The 17,389-nt window shown below is 39.7% G+C and overlaps 1 protein-coding gene across 2 annotated transcripts; it reads left to right on the top strand.

Moving 5' to 3' along the window:
- The first annotated feature begins 10 nt into the window (after positions 1-10).
- On the top strand, positions 11-8,878 carry arl3l1 (ADP ribosylation factor like GTPase 3, like 1). Of its 2 annotated transcripts, XM_039617497.1 has the most exons (13): positions 11-31; positions 1,872-2,138; positions 2,267-2,372; positions 2,694-2,732; positions 3,023-3,049; positions 3,173-3,415; positions 3,549-3,647; positions 4,025-5,136; positions 6,216-6,359; positions 7,449-7,565; positions 7,825-7,875; positions 7,985-8,170; positions 8,393-8,878. In XM_039617497.1, the coding sequence occupies exons 8-13, from the start codon at positions 5,119-5,121 to the stop codon at positions 8,438-8,440; spliced, it is 564 nt and encodes a 187-aa protein (XP_039473431.1). In that variant the 5' UTR covers positions 11-31; positions 1,872-2,138; positions 2,267-2,372; positions 2,694-2,732; positions 3,023-3,049; positions 3,173-3,415; positions 3,549-3,647; positions 4,025-5,118; the 3' UTR covers positions 8,441-8,878. The 2 variants fall into 2 exon arrangements, with proteins under 2 accessions (XP_039473431.1, XP_039473437.1); XM_039617503.1 differs by lacking the exons at positions 11-31; positions 6,216-6,359; positions 7,449-7,565; ... (1 more) ...; positions 7,985-8,170; positions 8,393-8,878 and having other exon boundaries at positions 2,010-2,138; positions 4,025-4,233.
- Positions 8,879-17,389: the final 8,511 nt, after the last annotated feature.

A 17,389-nucleotide genomic window follows, 5' to 3' on the forward strand; every position in this document is an offset into this window, starting at 1 on the left:
GGCCCTCTACCCCGGGATAGTTTTTTGGCAGGTTGATTGGAATTTATATTACTTAGCTATAATATTACATTAGCCATACTAGTTAATAATACTTAGCTTTACTAATTATTAGTACTTAGTAGCTAATAGTACTTTTGAGTTGTAATGTTTTGGTAGTGCTGTTAAATTAACACATTAAATGCTACAATAACAATAACATGAAAAAAAAACTTCACTTAAGTGTTTTGCAAAACTCATAAGAGTGGTTTATCGAAGAACAACTCAACATGTTAGCATATATGCTATATATTAAAAGAGACAATACTGTTACCAAAAGAAACATGCTACTGTAAGTAGCACTAGAAGTTCATGCATATTTCATACTCCTGGTCCCACAAGGCATTTTTGTGAAACACTACAGGATGTCGTAGGCGGTCAGTTTATGAATCATTAGGCAGTCACTGTTATATATATAGATAGATATACTCCTTTTAAGGTTGCAGGTGTGACACATACCTAATTCTCCCGAAGTGCCATGTTAATGTTGAGGATTATACAGTAGCTTGATAACGTTAAGCATGTTAAGTGAATACGTGGTATATAAAAAGTAAAGGATCAACTTCAATAGAGATGTATTAAGTGAGACTGATTGGTGGAAGAATTCAAACTGAAAGGAAACATACACATTTCTAAAGCCAAGTGGTCTCACTATGCAATTTATAAGCAGAGGAAACAAAGGCCCGTTATAGTTTGTAACACTTCCTGAATTTACACTCAAAAACAGAAAGCTATGACTTTAACTAGAGCTGCTTAAGTGCTTTAATGAGCACAGATTGCAGGCTGATATTTGCCTCAAAAACAGTTTAAATTCATTTAAAACTATTTCCAAAGCTATTTGCTTTGAAAGGTTGTTGGGGTCCATGTAGAATGGACTCACTTTGCACAAATAGCAGCCTGAGCACATCTGGGAAAATACCAGTTTGCTCACATTCTCCTACATCGCTTCCTTTTAACAAGTCAGTTTTCTCTTTAATCGGTTGGTACAAGGCCAAGAAAATTAGAGTGTGGCTTAATCCGTTTCATGGTTATTTCTTGTCAGCAACTATAAGAGCTTGAAGGCAAATGGAATAGCAAAATTGCAGCCTTGTGTCATCATGCCATGAACTGTTGTTTTCTATTCTTGTGTTTGATGAGTTTAGGTATCTATCGAGACTGGTTACAGGAAGGGAAATTTTGGGTTAATGTTAAGCTGACTAAACAAATTGAATGTAAACAGTAACGGGCCATATTACTCAACCATGTTCATCTTATTTCCCATCTGCTCACTTTGGTTAAGGTGACCCAGAGACAAATTGAATCCAAAGCCAGTTTTTCTATTTCTGTTTGGAGTTTGCATGTCCAGCATGTGTATGTGTGTGGGATTGTATGCATGCTTTTTCCAAAACACACAGAAGTTTCATTCAATTCAGACTCTGAATCTGTTTTAAGCCTTTAGCTTTAGCAGTGTGTGATATGTTTTGGCATGTTAGAATAAGTTTATGTCTACCATTTAGCTGCACGGGAGCCCTTCAGAAAAAAATAAATACTATTTTGTGATCAGCAGCACTCTCTAGTGGCCACTGTTTGAATAAGTCACTGTGTGTAAAGTCTTGCATGATTTCAGTAAAAGGCAGTAATGTATTTTTGAGGTGCCTTTTAAACTAAGTTATTTTGGACTTTAATCTTCCAAATTCTTAGAAAAGTTCATCTTAGTATGTATCATAATAAACTGTGTGCACAGAGGCGCAGGGTAGTTTGCTTAAGTACACGAATGTCTCCCTGATATCGGGCTATATTACAGCACAGCTCCATCTCTCAGCATGTGTCCTTATGTTTGGGTGTTTTGATCACAGCTGAAGAAATCTCATCATTTTGACCTAAAGGTCACTCAACGTCACATGAAAGCAGCAGCAGCAGCTTTACCATCATCGTTGTCGTCACGTCCACCTTCACAACAAACAGCTGCTTTGTTCATGCCATAATATTCCAGGGATGAATTTATTTGCATTGCTATCAGTGTTTAGAATCAGTTTTGCCCTGCCTCTTCCAATGCAAAGACTATTCAGTTAAGCAAAGCAGAGCAGGTCATCCATCTGGTCTTTGTGTCAGATGCAATCCAGGTAAGAGCATTACGTATTATATGTATAACTTTATATATTATATATTTAATGCTTTGTCTAAAAGTTTTAAAGCATTTCTTTGCTTTGAAACTTGTTTTTCCTATTTTTCTATATGCTCTTTTTTTTAGATATCAATGATATTAATTTCTCAGACTGTTCTTAACGGTTGTGAATCCAATCTGTTCTAGTAGAGAATGGTTATCATTTATCTCATGCTTGGTTATCTCCTCACAGGTAAGCACTCCCCTACATTTATGTATATATGTCTATATTTTCTTGTTCTCTGTTTGTATAGTTTTGCCAGTTTAGCTCTAAATAATTTGCTCAATATTCTGATATCGTAGCCGGTACTGACTGCCTGTGTTACTGTCGAGTTTTTGAAATGTACCATCACAGGGTAAACTATGGCAGATGGGGGAAAAGGAAAATTGTAGATCTGGAAATGTCATGTCGCAGCTAATGTGCCTGAACATTGCCTGCCAATAAAATGCAAAATGACATGCATTGGAAAAATGTTCCTGATGTTGTTTTTTTTTTCATCTGTTTTTCCCATAGATACTTCTGTACTATGCGAAAACGGCACTTTGTGCAATGGTTAGTCCTCACTTTGTTTTTTGCCCGACATTTTATTTATTAATTTTATAAATCCTGTGAACCTGAATAGACTGCAACTGGTAGTGAGGTGTGATAATAGCCTAACAGTCTGACACTAAAATGAAATATAAATTAAATATTTGTAACTTTTGTGTCCCTTTGATCCTTGTGTATCTCTAAAATTAAATCTTTAACAGTAAGGAAAGTGAATCAGATTACATTTAAATTTCATTTTTTAATAATGCTGAATGTGACAGTATTCATTCTTCTGCATGTTTTTTTCTCTTTAGGAACAACCATTCAACAATGCACTGAGGGTAACATTTGAGAATACCTTTGTCAGAAGCAATGGATTATAACACAGAGCACACTCTAATTACCTAACGTTATCTATTGTTGCTTCCCTCGCTTTTCATGTTTACTCTGCCCATCAAATGAAGTGTCCATCAGCAGCGAGCCATCCAGCCCAAGTGAGGGTGACGACGTCACTCTAACATGCAATGAAAAATGTGAAAATTCAACTGTGACATATCAGTGGAAGGAAAATGGGGGTAAAATAGAAGGAGAAAACAATAAGACCCTTCTTATCAAAATTGTGCATTCACCTGCTGGGGAATACGTCTGCTCAGTAAACTGCTCCTGTTACTGTTGTGATTCTAAACCATACACACTGTCTGTAAAAGGTAAGTCCATCCATCTGTATACTTCTGTTATATGTTATGATTTTAGAAATGTGTATAATGGCATGCCATCAATAGCCCTTGATACCATGTGTCTTCACTTCCTGTGTATTTGTCTATGTGTGTCATTGTCCAGAAAACACTGTGATCATCTTGGTGATCTGTGGTGTTGCAGCTTTGGCCCTGGTTTTGATTATGGGACTGATTATGAAGTGTAAGCTGAAAATAGACAATGGTAAGAGCTCATTTTAAGATGTCTGTGGTATTAAACAACAATAAGAAAGAAAGAAAGAAAGAAAGAAAGAAAGAAAGAAAGAAAGAAAGAAAGAAAGAAAGAAAGAAAGAAAAAGAAAGAAAGTTTTTTCTAGTTTTAACTAACTTAACTATCATAACATAGCTATCAATAAAATACAACAGGTTTTGATGCTTATTATGAATGTCTGGGTGAAAACAGGCTGTTTTACCGTATTACAAGTAATTGTGCGAGGCTAAGCTAACAGGCTGATGCCTTCAGCTACAAGTTTGAACAATATTGTTGATGATCTTGAATCTATCTACACATCAGAACTCAGAATGACACATTTGACTGATTTGAGTGCTCTCTCTCTGCAGATAAACACAGGGAGAGGGTGAGACAGAGACAGGCTGGACAGGCTGCTGGTGGGCCATATCCTATCACACCCAGAGGGTCCTAAAAAGAAAACATTTATCATATTTTAATATAATAAATTCTGATCTTATGCAACATAGTATATATTTATCTTTTTGATATTTCAGACTTTTGCATGCTCACAAATTGAATAAATACTCTTTAATCTCTGTTTTTGAGTGCATGTGTGCATGTATAATCAGTTAAACTCACACTTTTACACAATGTAGCATTGCATTTCTGTTAGTTTGCTCAGTTTAAAAAAAAGAACCTAGAAATGTTTTAATCCACACACAGGATTGGCATGCTCGCACTAATCCTGCTGAATGCTCTACTCACAGGGGCGCACACTGCTCAGCTTTACAGTGGCTTGCATGTAATGGATATATGGGACAGTAATGCTGTCTACTCCTATTCATGAGAGGGATACATGTGGGATTTGAAGATTGACTTATGAACATAGTAATAGCGTTAGGTGCCTCGATTCAATGGCATGATACAACGATTTAAAGTTTATGTGTTAAGCTCGGTCTTCATGCTGCCAGAGTGTCTGGCATTAGCAGTGTTTTGGGGGGGGGTTCCCCTCCCGGCCATATGGCAAAAACTTATTTATCCGCATGTATGAGTGGGTCAGGAAGGACTGTTTATTCAGTTTCCTTCTATAACAGGTGGCTAAGGGATAATCCAGGTAAAGCCACTGCAAAGTGGAGACGGAGGGATGGACAGAGGAAGGGGGAGGAGGGGGATGGGGTTGCCTTTGCATGGACGACTAGGGCTAATTCTGGCCTCTTAATCCCAGTCCCATACGCCCTGCCTCTCTTCCTTCTTGTAACTCTACAGTTACATTGAGGAGCAGTTCACATCCAGGTAGACATTACTATCACATAAACACATCACGTAACCCACCCAGGTTTACTGAGAAGGAAGGGAAATAGACAGAGGCTGCTTGTCCCTTTCCTGGATAGCTGGGTGACTGGATAGCTAACACACCTGTGTGTGAGCTTCACTGGAGAATGGAGCTGTAGCCCTCCAGCCACGCCACAGGAAACACACCAACATGGGAGAAGCTCAAAAGGTAGGTGACCTGATCTGGAGCAGCAAGACTTGCAAACTCAAATGTTAACCTTAAGAGTCTGCATCAAAAAAAGAGGTTTTACAACTAGCTATGACCTGAACAGTGGGCTATGAGACAAAGTATTTTGCGGTTGTGTTGTGTGTCTTTGCAGCTCACAGACACGATGGATTATCTGAACTCCTGGTGTTAATACAGAACAGTAACTAAGATTTTACTCCTGAATGGGATCTCTTTATTGTAGCGTTAACCAGAAATGCAAATCAAATGTTGAAAGCTATGGTGCCTGTAGTCAACAATATGGCAGCCTTGGTACACTGTCTGCAGTTGTGCAACCCTGCAGACTAATCACATTAAGCAATGTACAGCTATATGAATGGAGCTCTTTTCTACACCAGTGCTTCTCTAAATAAAGCAACACAGTGATACTCACAGGATGTCTGTGGTTGCAGTACAGTCTTTTCAAAAACTGAGCAACAAAAATAAGTGGGCCTCTGTGAGGGGAGCTTTGACCTCAAATCAGAAAGAGGTCAGTGGGATTTGGTTTTGAGAGGCTAAAGCTATTTTTGTCGATTCATGTAACTTTGTTTTTGGATAGTAATAGTGTGATAAGTGTTGTTTTTTATGAGAGAAACAATGCACCCAAGACAAAAAATAAATATGTATTTTCCTCCAAAGTTTACCTCCAAAGGTTAGGGCTGGGACTAAATAATGTGACAGTTGCCATTTGGTTCCTGTTTGTCAGCAGGGTTATGTAAAGACTACAGAGCCAAATTTTAACAAACTTGGTAAAAACAGAAAAAGGAAAAAAAGGAATAAGCCATTAGACTTTGGTCTGGATTTCTTTCTTTTAAATTACAAAGCAGTTCATTGGCCCAGGCTAAAGATGCACTCTCACATTATGATTAGTTATCAATTACCTGCTTGAGCCCGTGATTTTATTAATTACTCACATTTACATACAAAGTTGGCTGGCTTTATTCTTTAATTTAATTATTATTCAGTTCTGAAAGAGTCGAGGCTTGACAGTTTCTTTGCCTTATTGCTCTGCCTGCCCTTCCTGTCCCCATGCCTCTCTACAGGGCTTACTCTCTGTCATAGAGAAACTGAAGGGATCCACAGAGCAGGAGGTCAGGATAGTGCTTCTAGGGTTGGACAACGCTGGCAAGACCACCCTGCTGAAAAGCCTCGCCTCTGAGGATGTGAACACTATCACGCCGACGCAGGTGAGAGGAAGTTATGTGTTTAAAAAGCAGTGTGCATCCGCTCTATAACATTAGAACACATGGTGATCAATGTGTTTTCATTTCCTTGTTTAAATCAATTAAATTTTAACATAAACAGTCGATGCTCATTATATCAATATCAAGTGAAAAAGGTGCATCTGTGAGCAGTTTTCCATCAATACTTTGTTAATAAGCAGTTTACCATTAAAGCTCTTATGAATACTAAATGTAATGTAATAAATGTAATTAAATGTAATTAAAATCTAATTAAAAATACAAACCATTGGAAGATGGTTTGTATTTTCATGATACTGTAACCAAACATCATAACAGGTGAGATGATCGTGTCTAACCTTGTAAAATCTGCTAAATCAGAGCACATTCGAAGTAATTAGACTCAGATGACCCTTGTTTTCCGGACCCACACAGTAAAATGAACTCATTGGCCTCACACCACACATGCTTTAACCAGATTTGTCAGATCACGCTGTCACACTGTTAAATAACCCTTCATCGCGAGATAAACTGTAGCCCGACATGACCTTGTTGATTTGCATGCTCTCCACACATTTTCTGAGAACATCCTGGTTGGCGTTATGACGGCTTCTCTCTCTCCTTTTCTCTTTTTTTTCCTCTCATCTCCCTCTGATGTAATTATCTAAGCTCTAATGTCGTTATCTAATGACCTTGTATTACTCTACCGAGACAAGTCAACACTGAGTTGATGTACTGCCAGGTCCGGTCCTGGGCAAGTGTGAAAGCTCATCAGACACCAGGGAGGGAGGATGCAGTCCAGTATGGCAATAGTCGACACAAAGCTAAATCAGACGTGACACATGAACACATACACTTACCTTGATCCTTCGAGTCTTATCCTCAGATTTGCTCCTCGGATGGCCCTCGGGATAAAGTTGTTATACAACTTTGCTAACTGAAACAGAGGATCTGTGTTATGAACAACAACCATATCCTTAAAAAAAACTGAGTGTAACCACCAATCAAGTACAGTGACACTTCATGAATTACCTTTCCAGGTGAAACAGATTTTAAATTGAAGGCAGGGCAGTGACTCTAGCATTTTTACTTCAGGGCTTCAACATAAAGAGTGTTGCCTCCCATGGGATGAAACTTAACGTTTGGGACATCGGAGGACAAAGAAAGATCAGGCCCTTCTGGAAAAAGTACCTGGAAAACACAGACTTGTTGGTGAGTAGGTCACTTTAAGCCATTTTAAATCCACAACACAGTAAAGTACAGAAGTTTTATGTTATTTTAATATCTTTTTAACCCTCAGGAGACTATCCCACATATAAGCAGAGATTAAACACTTTTTTAAGGACATTTTGGACATGACGTGACCGCAGTCTTCTCTAGTATTGTTTAACAATGATTTCTTGTAGATAATAAAATGTAAACTTTCAGAAGATTTGGATATGATAACACTGTAACATGTCTCTTCTTTTAGATTTATGTTATTGACAGTGCGGACAAGAAGCGTTTTGAGGAGACGGGGCTGGTGAGTGTCTAAACCCTTTAAAAAGCTTGCTAACAGCATTAAAGCTAGCAGATACCATATTGTGCACAAAATAGAATCAAAAGTTGCACCTATGTGTGTGTATGTGCAGGAGCTGTCTGAGCTGATTGACGAGGAGAATTTGAAAGGCGTTCCGCTGCTCATCTTTGCCAATAAGCAGGATCTGGCCACGGCATCACCGGCCAGTGAGATCGCTGAGGGGCTCAACCTGCACACATACCGGGATCGCGAGTGGCAGATTCAGGCCTGCTCTGCTGTTTCTGGCGAGGGAGTTCAGGTCAGACCTGACTTTGATTTATTGATTTCTCCCTCAGATGGAATCTAATTGGCAACAAATGCTTTGCATCTCCCTCCTTTATTCACTGGGCCCACAATCAATTGAAACAGAGACCCTGTTTTTTTCAGTGAAGTCTTTAATGTGTTTGATTTGATGGTTTTGTGTTGTTTTCCATGCTTGCATCGTTTGGATCATTTTGTTTTGTCTTCATTTCTCCATTAGGATGGGATGAACTGGATTTGTAACAACATTGTGAATAAGAAGAAGTGAACCATCATCCCAAACAACACCGACTGGAGTGAAACAGTGCAGACATCACATAAGGGAATTTTAAATATATATATATATTTCATGTAATATCTCCAGATTTCACTTATAACAGATTCAGCTCCCCTTACAGATTTAAAGAACAAGTTTGTTTTTACAATTTGTGACATTTTTATGAAGATTTTGCAAAATTAGCCAATATAAAGACACATTTTAGCCCCAATAAGTCAATTAGGCATGTATTGGTCATTCTTCTATCCTTAAAAATACATTTTTGTTCCTCCTTTTATTCTCGTCTCTTAAACCTGTGTGCTTTCTTCGGGGAAGGAAAAGCTGAGTGTGTAGTTTTGTAGTGGTCTGTCAGTTACACAAACACCAGCTCAGTGTGAGTGTAATGTATGTGTCATGAGATTTTTGACAAATAAAACAATTAGTCATTTCTGCCTTTGTGTTTCCTTGTTTTCAAATCAAATGTAGCCATCAGTAATCAGATTGTCCAAGCACGAATACATGCAAGAACAGACAATAAAGGCAGCCGCATTTACGGGTCAGATAATAGCTGTCAGTGACAGAAACACACAAATGTGACTGTAAATCATCTCCTGAGTGACAAGAGGAACAATAACGAGCTGATCTGCCCCTGCTCAGCTGTCATCTTGCTTTTATTTCCACTCTACGATGACAAGCACTTACACCGTACAGTGAGTGAGGGGCCCATTGAAAAGCGAGAAGTTGGAGGGAAGAGGCTTTACAATTACACACTCACATTGCGTGGCAGAAGAAGATATCAAATCTTCGAGGCACAGCGGAACAAAAGAGAGAAGGAAATTACACAGAGAGGGGTTGTATACATTTTCAGCAGGGATGCTTTTTCTGCAGCTGTTTGCTATGTTAATTCCAGGTCTTTTGCATTAGTGTGCGACCTGTCTAGCTGCTCTAACGGTGGTGGTTGGTCATATGACACGTCTCACGTCCAGCTGTGAATGCATGGTGTTAAGGCAGAAATGCAAATAGTCTCATCTAGTATTCAAGTTCTGTCTTGAGATGTGTAAAAATGGGTACTTCCTGAATCAGTTAATCTGTCCTGGTACTCGAGCAGTTACCCCTGTGGTCATTCTCCACATATTTGTCCTTTACGCTGACCTTGGTGTAAGCTAAGTCCTCCATTCAGCCATTTTGGCCCTGCTTTTGCTGCAGTTGGATTTAATGGATCTTTTGTTTCTATTGTTTGGAGCTGTAATTAGCCATCTGAAAGCACTCTAAAATCACATCAGCTGGCAGGCTTTATTCCGTGTGTTCTGCTCTGCATTAAATTATGCAAATTAATATCCCCCCTGCCCTTTTTTTGTTTTTTGTTTTTTTTAGTCTGACATTTTTGAGTAGTTCTGAAAAATTAAATGTATGTTTGTTTACTTGGTAAGTGTTAACAAAACGCTAGATATTGGCTGATTAAGTGAGTCATCTCCATGGTGACTAATACTGGAGCAAGCCCTAAAACATTTTTAGGATTCAATGTCTTTTGAGGGAGCACAGCAGGGGTGTGTGGGACCAATTACAAGTTGTACTAAAGAACCTTATGGCAGTCTGAAAGGGACCAGACAGCGCAGGGGCTGGGTGGGCGTTGAGTTCTTTTCATGTACAGTCTTTGGTGGAGAAATGAGGTTTGAAATGGACTTTTCAGTGCTGCTTCTTTCGCCCACAGGTGGCAGCATTAGAGGGTTGGATCACTCTCGTGGCAGACGGGGAGTCCTCTATTTGCACATAAGTGATCTGACACTCTCTAATTCCTCTAATTTTGTTTGCCATTTGAAAGGTCAGGTGTGATTGAGCATATGCTTTTATTGCTTTCTGTAAATACAAAATAAATGATATATTTCATTCAGGTTACTGGGCAACAATTTAGTGTCTTTACCTCTGGATTCATTTTAAAAAATCTTTAAAATGTCAAAATCTCCTCATTTCTATACAATAAAACGTGTTTTAATCTTAAAGAGACATGATGTCACTCCCATGCAAGTGGCCCCTTGGCAAGTGTTGCCATAGCAACCATCCCTGTTATCCGTGGTCCAGAAGCAGCCACCGCTCTTCCTCAGTATAGCCCTTTCTCTCCCTCTCTCTCTCTCCCGTCCTTCATTTCTTTCATTTCCCCAAAGCTTGCCTTACCTAAAGAGAAACCCTGAATCCTGCACAGAGACTGGACCACAACACTGCAACTACACACTGCAGGTAGGAACCAAAAGACCTTTTCTGTGTTTGGCTGTCTGAGTGAAAGTTCATTAACCTGCTAGTTTGAAAATACAGAACAGAAAGCTGATATTTACATTTGAAAAGGTTAACAATTTACAAAATATCATTACATTAATAGAGATTCAAATTAACTGTTTTTATTGCCAAATGTTGTTTTAACAGGTTTGTTTATCACTGCTTATCTTGCTTTTAAACTCCACTTGGATTAATTTCACACTAGTTAGAATGTTTTGTTTTTGTTGTTTGTTGGTTTGTTGGTTTGTTGGTTTGTTTAAGGCCACAACAAAATCTTCCAAAACCCACTGAGGGAACATCCATCATGCCAGAAGTCGCCTACCTGTCTTCCATGAAGCCACCCTTCCCAACACTCACTCCCCAGCCCAGTTTTGACGCGAGCCCGACAGCTTTCAGCCTCCTGACCACCACAGCACTTCTGCCACGTGAGCGCTTTCACATAGAAGGATCCACCGTCCTGATTGTGGTCATTTTTTGCGTGGTCTTTGTCCTGCTCCTTTCAGCCTTTTTCTACGCCTTCTGCTTCCATTGCTCCATCGGTTCGTCGCTTAAAGACTCACATGCAGCTAACGGATGCAGCCTAGATCGTGAGGACGCCACATATAAGTGCAGTTCATCTGATAACCAGTCAGTAGGGAATGTTGTGTGACTGTGATGCCAGACCAAGATCATTGTCATGTGGTTGTGATTTAGCTTCCTTGGGAATTGCCTGCAATAGCAGAAAAAACACATTTACAGTGAAGACGTATTTTGCAATGAAAGCATAATTCCAAAACAGTATCGTTAGTAGGATTCCTCCTAAGTTCACATAAGTTTAGGTAAGACGAATCCAAATGCACTTAAATGTCATAGATCCATAGCTATTGTGTCCAATAAAAATCTGTTGAATATATATATAATATATGTGCACATGAGTCTGAATGCCACTGAATCACAAGAAAAACAATAACAAATGCATTGGTGCCCAGCCCAGCAGCCATCGTGCTTTATTTTCACTGAGGTGACAGGTGATTTTATTGTGCCACTGCTGTGTGTTTCTAACAGATGAAAGAGAGAAAGGAGAAGGGACAGGGTGGTGGGGGGAGAGGTTGTTTAAAGGGTGAATAAAGATATCACATTTGGATGCAGCAAAAACAAGGAGTGCAGGAAATTACTGAGCTTGTGTCTGGATGAAAGACACGGAGCAGGTACGCTGCAGAGCTTCAGTGGCAAATGCTTTGCAGGGGCTGAAACTGAGACTTGTCTGTTCAGTCGTGAAGCAAATTAACACTAATAATAAAATCAATTTGTGCACTTTTGGAGCTTAATGAATTATTTCCGTATTGAAAATTCAACACCACATGAGGTCACTAGTAATTCTGAGCATTACAGCTTACAGACATCAACACAAGATGATCTTCAGTATCTGTCATTTATAGGCTAATATTCTGCATTCTGAATTCTATGTGACTGGATCTTAGCTTGGATTGCATTACTATCTTATGATTCGTGATACTGAGCACATGGCACTTTTGGAGGAGCAGGAACCACAGTGTCATCTCTGTCCTCTGACCCACGCAAGTCCCAATCAAGGTGAGAGTCCTGGAGACCATCATTATAGTGAGACTGGAGAAGGAAGAGGTCATTTAATCATCCTAATAACAAAACAACAAGGTTGATTCAACTGTGTATATATGAAAAGCAAAAAAACCCTTTTTATTTATTGCAGCAATTTAAAAATTCCTGCACCACAGTTTTTCTCTCACCTCATGAACAGTTATCTCCTCCATCCCGCTTTCCTCCACCGAGTCCCCAGAAAATGGCCTGAAATCTCCATTTTCATACGACGAGAGCGAACATACTTGACATCATCCTCGTCTTCCCCTGGTACCAGTGGGAAAACCTGGGCGCAGAGACAGAAAGAGCCTCGAGGAATCAGAGATAATGACTGTGGCAATAAAGCAAATGAGAGTGTGCACCATTCAAGCGTGTCTCAGCCGAACCTTTACCGGTCCCTGCTCATCCCCCGTGGCCTCAGGGTCCAATACGGTGGCCTTGCTGATGGCTTTACTGATGGTCCGGGTCTCAAACGGAGGACACGCTGCCTGAGCATTACAATGCTTGTCCCTTTGTGCCTTTCAGCCACTAGGTTTGGATTTCAACATTGCCTTGTAAATGTACAAAAGAAAGAAAGAAGAAGAGAGATTTGATGTTTTTTGTTGGGGTTTTTTTTTTTTTTTTTTTGCATAAATGTACTTAACATACGCACTTATATTGAAAGACAGAGATTCACAGGCACAATTCTGCTTTGGAAGTAAAATGGCAGCTGCCAGATTTTCAGTTCCCTGATGAAAAATGAATCGCTGTTGCTTTCTTGAGATTGGTGCGTGTAATCAGGTGCCTCCGAAACCTTTGGGAGTCACTTTGCCGGCATTATCGCTGAATATACAGCCTCAAAGTCGGGCTCACTGATAAAGCAGTAAATCAAGAAGCAAGCTGCAATTACCAGCTGTGAATACTGAGTGTGCTGACTCCCCAGAGCCAAAACATTGTCAGTTATTATTATTTCATGTGTTTCTGAGGTTCATAAATGTTTATCCTTTCCGTTTGCTGGTAGGCATCCATTAACACAAATGAAACCCTCAGTCTTTGGGTCTCACAAGGCCCGTCCACAATATCCAGGCATGCACGTTATACTTTTCTAAACATTCAGACTATTTAATACTGTTACGTTGTTGCCTCATCCTCTGTTTTTGAAACCTGCGTTCTTATTTCTGTCATTTGCTACTTTAAACAACTTCTTGAGGTGAATAGCACTGAATTGATTTACGCTATAATGCGTATTTGTTCAACAGCAATAGATAATTGATTACATGTTTCTGTAATGGCTCGTTATGTGCAACAAATGAAGTAGGTGTCGTTGCTATGGTGAGAGTTTCGATCACTGACCTTGATGCTAACAATGTCCCTCCTTTAAGACATGAGGTGGCTTCCTTTCAGGCGCTTGTAGGAGGCACTGCTTCGCTGAATCTGCAGCTCCTGACTGACAGAATCATCAGTCCCCAGAAAATCCCCCAAATTACCAACAATAACTGAATAAAGACATTCTGACCATACATACATACTGAGCAAGGAACATTTCCACACTGACAAGTCGTGGGACTGGTTTAAACTTACTATTATGTACAGACTTTTGTTTTTGTGGACATTTTTTGCAAGAGTTAGCTAGCAACAATCTACCATGTGTGAGACACCTGCAGTGATGAATAACCTCTAGCCAATGATCCATGATGTACAAGCTTCCTAAAATTAATAAATAAATACGTCAACTGTCATAATTAATATTACAGAATTTCTTTATTTTAAGTTAGCATAACTTGTATTAAATTGTACTTGATTGTTGTCACTGGAGTTAGGTGTTTTCTACCCACCAACAAAAATCGGTATGTTTTTGCTGTTAGATGGGTCTTTGAGGTGATCTAAGGAGTGCACCATGTCTAAGGCCATGTCACAGCAACTACCGTGTCTGCATCTCCACTGTACTCAACCTGCATAATAAAGGACAAGTGTTCTTATCCAAACACACTTGGGTATAAAGTGCTTTACAATAAGAAAGAAAAAAGTTAAAGATGTGTTGTGTCACACTGAGCGTGTCAAATAGGGTGTACATGGTGTTGAGCATGGAGACCACCTGCCTCAGTGTGATGTGGCTGCAAATGCGAGTAAATCCCTGCATCACTGAAGAGGATGGTCACATCACGGACAACCTGGGAGAAAAGGGACAAAGTGTCTGGGAACTCTTCACAATATAAACAGCTCAGTTTATGCTTCAGTAAATGCTAGATTGGAGATGTAATGAACAAAAATTCGACTTTTTTAAGTGCTTCACTACATGCATGTGAGTTAGAGTAAGTGCACAGAGCACACAGAGTCTCGGGGCCTTCTTCACTCCCTAGCGCAGCCACAGCAAATCATGCTGTTATGACAGCTACCCTCAGTACTCCCCTCTTCATTATAGATGGACCATTTTCTTTCATCTCAATTTCTTTTAGAGTTCATTAGAGCCAATTAAAGGCAAGTATTTAAGGGCAGCGTCTGTATCCTAATATTGATGAGGCAAACTGAGTCCGCCAAAGACATTATATAATTTATCAAAGTTATGCTGGTAATATATAATCACTTGCCTTTTTCTGTGCTACAAGAAAAAACATTTCTTTGACATGGAGCCACATTTTTTACCAGAACATTTGTAAACAAATGACCTTTTATTACCTTCAAGGTTTCTTTCCCAGCATGTTGTACAAAGACAGTACCACCTGTGTGCAATAATAGTTAGCTTAGCTTGGTACAGACAGTAGAAAAACAGCATTTTCTAATAGCCTAAGTGTTCACAGCCAGCTCTCTTTTCTGCATCATCCTGTAAAGAAGGTCTTCAGTCTTCTTCATCTCATAGTCCAGCAACTTCATCCTCTCCTCCAGCTTACTTGACTGCTTTTGCTCCTGGTTTTCCCCAGTGGGAAGAAAGAGAGAAAAAGTATTAGTTTGTGCAAAAGGTTGGTAAACTGGTTCTGCTAGACTGAAAGCTGGGCTTTAGAGCAACTTTGCATAATACAGGTTGACAAGCAATACAGCTGCACTTTAGCACCAAGTACCGGTATGAGAGCTCTCTTTAGCTCCTCTCACGGTTACGTTCCCTCCAGCACCAGGTCTCTGCTCGAGTCGTGCAGCCTCAGGTCACTGATGTACAAGCCGGTCTTAAACATCGCATTGAGGCTCTCCAACCTCCATATGCAGTGAAAGACAGTGGAGGTGGAAAAATACATAAATTAACAATGATAGTGGTAGTTATGTGTAATAAAATCAAATTATACTATCATTACTTATAAAATTGTAGGATTTAAAACCTGTAATCATGGGATGCATTATTATTTTATTTTTTTCAGTTTCCTGCAACATTAATAATGTAAGCAGTGTGGTGTGGCATTTGATATTTCACTAGCTTTGTCAATACAGGCATAAGGGCATTTTGCTTGCAAAACAAAATGTTTTAGAAGAGGAGGGAGATGTTTTTGTAATGTACTCAGTGGAAAACACTCTCAGTTGCAAATGGGTTCCCATTAGCCTCACAAGAGCTGCACTGTCTGATTACAAGCTAATTAGCAGCTCATTTCATGCATGGTAAGTGCTGTTAGAATGGGCCCCTGATTTGATTCACTGCCCAGGCTTTTATTTCTCGCTCGTAATTCACTTTAGCTCTTGCTGCTTTTTAGAATGTTTTACTTTTCAACTGCAGCCTTTTAATAAAGTTCTCTTTCTGTGTGTGTAGGTGTGTGTGTGTGCTTGGTGTGTGTGCATGTGTGTGTCTTTGGGGGTGAACGTGAGGCTTTATACAGGGGTTCCCAGGAAGATGATGGACTCCCACTCTGGCATGTATCTCATTTGTCCTTTTAGTTTGAGGCAGCAGCTCCCATCACCCCAGCTCTCCGTTGCATTAGCACTGTTACCGCCTAAAAGAGGGGCAATCAAACGGCGAGAAGGCAAACATTCAGAGAGGTGTTTTAGGTTAGATTTTAACTGTAGATACTCAGCAGTACATTTCAGCGGGGGATAATGGTTTGCACACTGTGATAACAATGTCATCTTAATGGATTTAGCATTTTTTAAAAGAGTAGTTTGACATTTGGGGAAGTAGTTTTATTCATTTTCTTGACGGCAGTTTGATGAAAACAGATAATACCCTTATATCTGTGTGTTCAGAGTGAAGCTGGATACAACAGCTTGGCATAGGAAGCGCTAACTGAGAGAAAGCTCGCCTGACTCTGTCTCAGCTTTTGTTCTGGGCTGCCTTTGGACTTCAGGAACTTTCTGCTGGCTCCAGTTTCATGTTGAATAGAAAAGAAAGAGGTATTGAAAATATATATAAATATTTTGAAGAACTCGACGAGTCTCGCCATACGTTTTTGCAAATAACAGAGAGGACGTGACCTTTATAATCATCTCCGATGACAGACTGGTAGGCCATGATCTCCACATGTACGTCAGCAGAGCAGCTGAGATTTTCATAGTCAGAATCTGCAGATAAACAAGCTGAACCACTGGGACTCATGAACGTGTTTTAGCCGGGCTTGGATCAGGTCAAATAAATTCAGTCAAATGAAAACATCAAAAAGTTGAATTTCTTCAACTGCACGACCTCAAAAATTTTGATTCCACTCCAGGTGAAATATTCATTCCCTTGCACAAGAACAGACAGTTTAACAGTTTAACTGACCACTTCTTTAAAAGAATGAAATTTAAATAGCCAGGCACTATTTTGTGTTTGACTACAGTATATGTGATTAAACCACAAGTCCTCTAAATCAGACACACACCACTGTGACTGTTTACAAGCTTCCAGTCTTGTTTTGATGGGTCATCTCGCTTCGCTGGCTGCTTGGATATGATCTGAAACACATTTTTGGGATTGGAGATTATCTGTTTGCACAATACTAGATGAGTATTCTGAATAGCTCATATTTTAAAATCTACACTGTAATATAACTAGTCTCTAGTCTGAACTTTATTTGCTGTTAACATGAACATTGTTGTCGTCTGAAATTTCTCACCATGTTCCGGGTGAACTCCACAAGGGGGCGAGCCACCAAGAAGGTGTCATTGAACTTCTTTCCATCCAGATCAGGGAAGACTGTAGCCAGGCTCGAGCCAACATTT

This window comes from Oreochromis aureus, linkage group 2 (assembly GCF_013358895.1).
Source record: "Oreochromis aureus strain Israel breed Guangdong linkage group 2, ZZ_aureus, whole genome shotgun sequence".
Classification (NCBI taxonomy): domain Eukaryota; kingdom Metazoa; phylum Chordata; class Actinopteri; order Cichliformes; family Cichlidae; genus Oreochromis; species Oreochromis aureus.

Excerpts from the sequence above, each read along its gene's own strand:
- arl3l1 (XM_039617497.1), top strand. Across the intron at positions 7,876-7,984 it reads GTTTTGAGGAGACGGGGCTG|GAGCTGTCTGAGCTGATTGA; the intron begins GTGAGTGTCTAA and ends GTGTATGTGCAG. Across the intron at positions 8,171-8,392 it reads TTTCTGGCGAGGGAGTTCAG|GATGGGATGAACTGGATTTG; the intron begins GTCAGACCTGAC and ends TTTCTCCATTAG.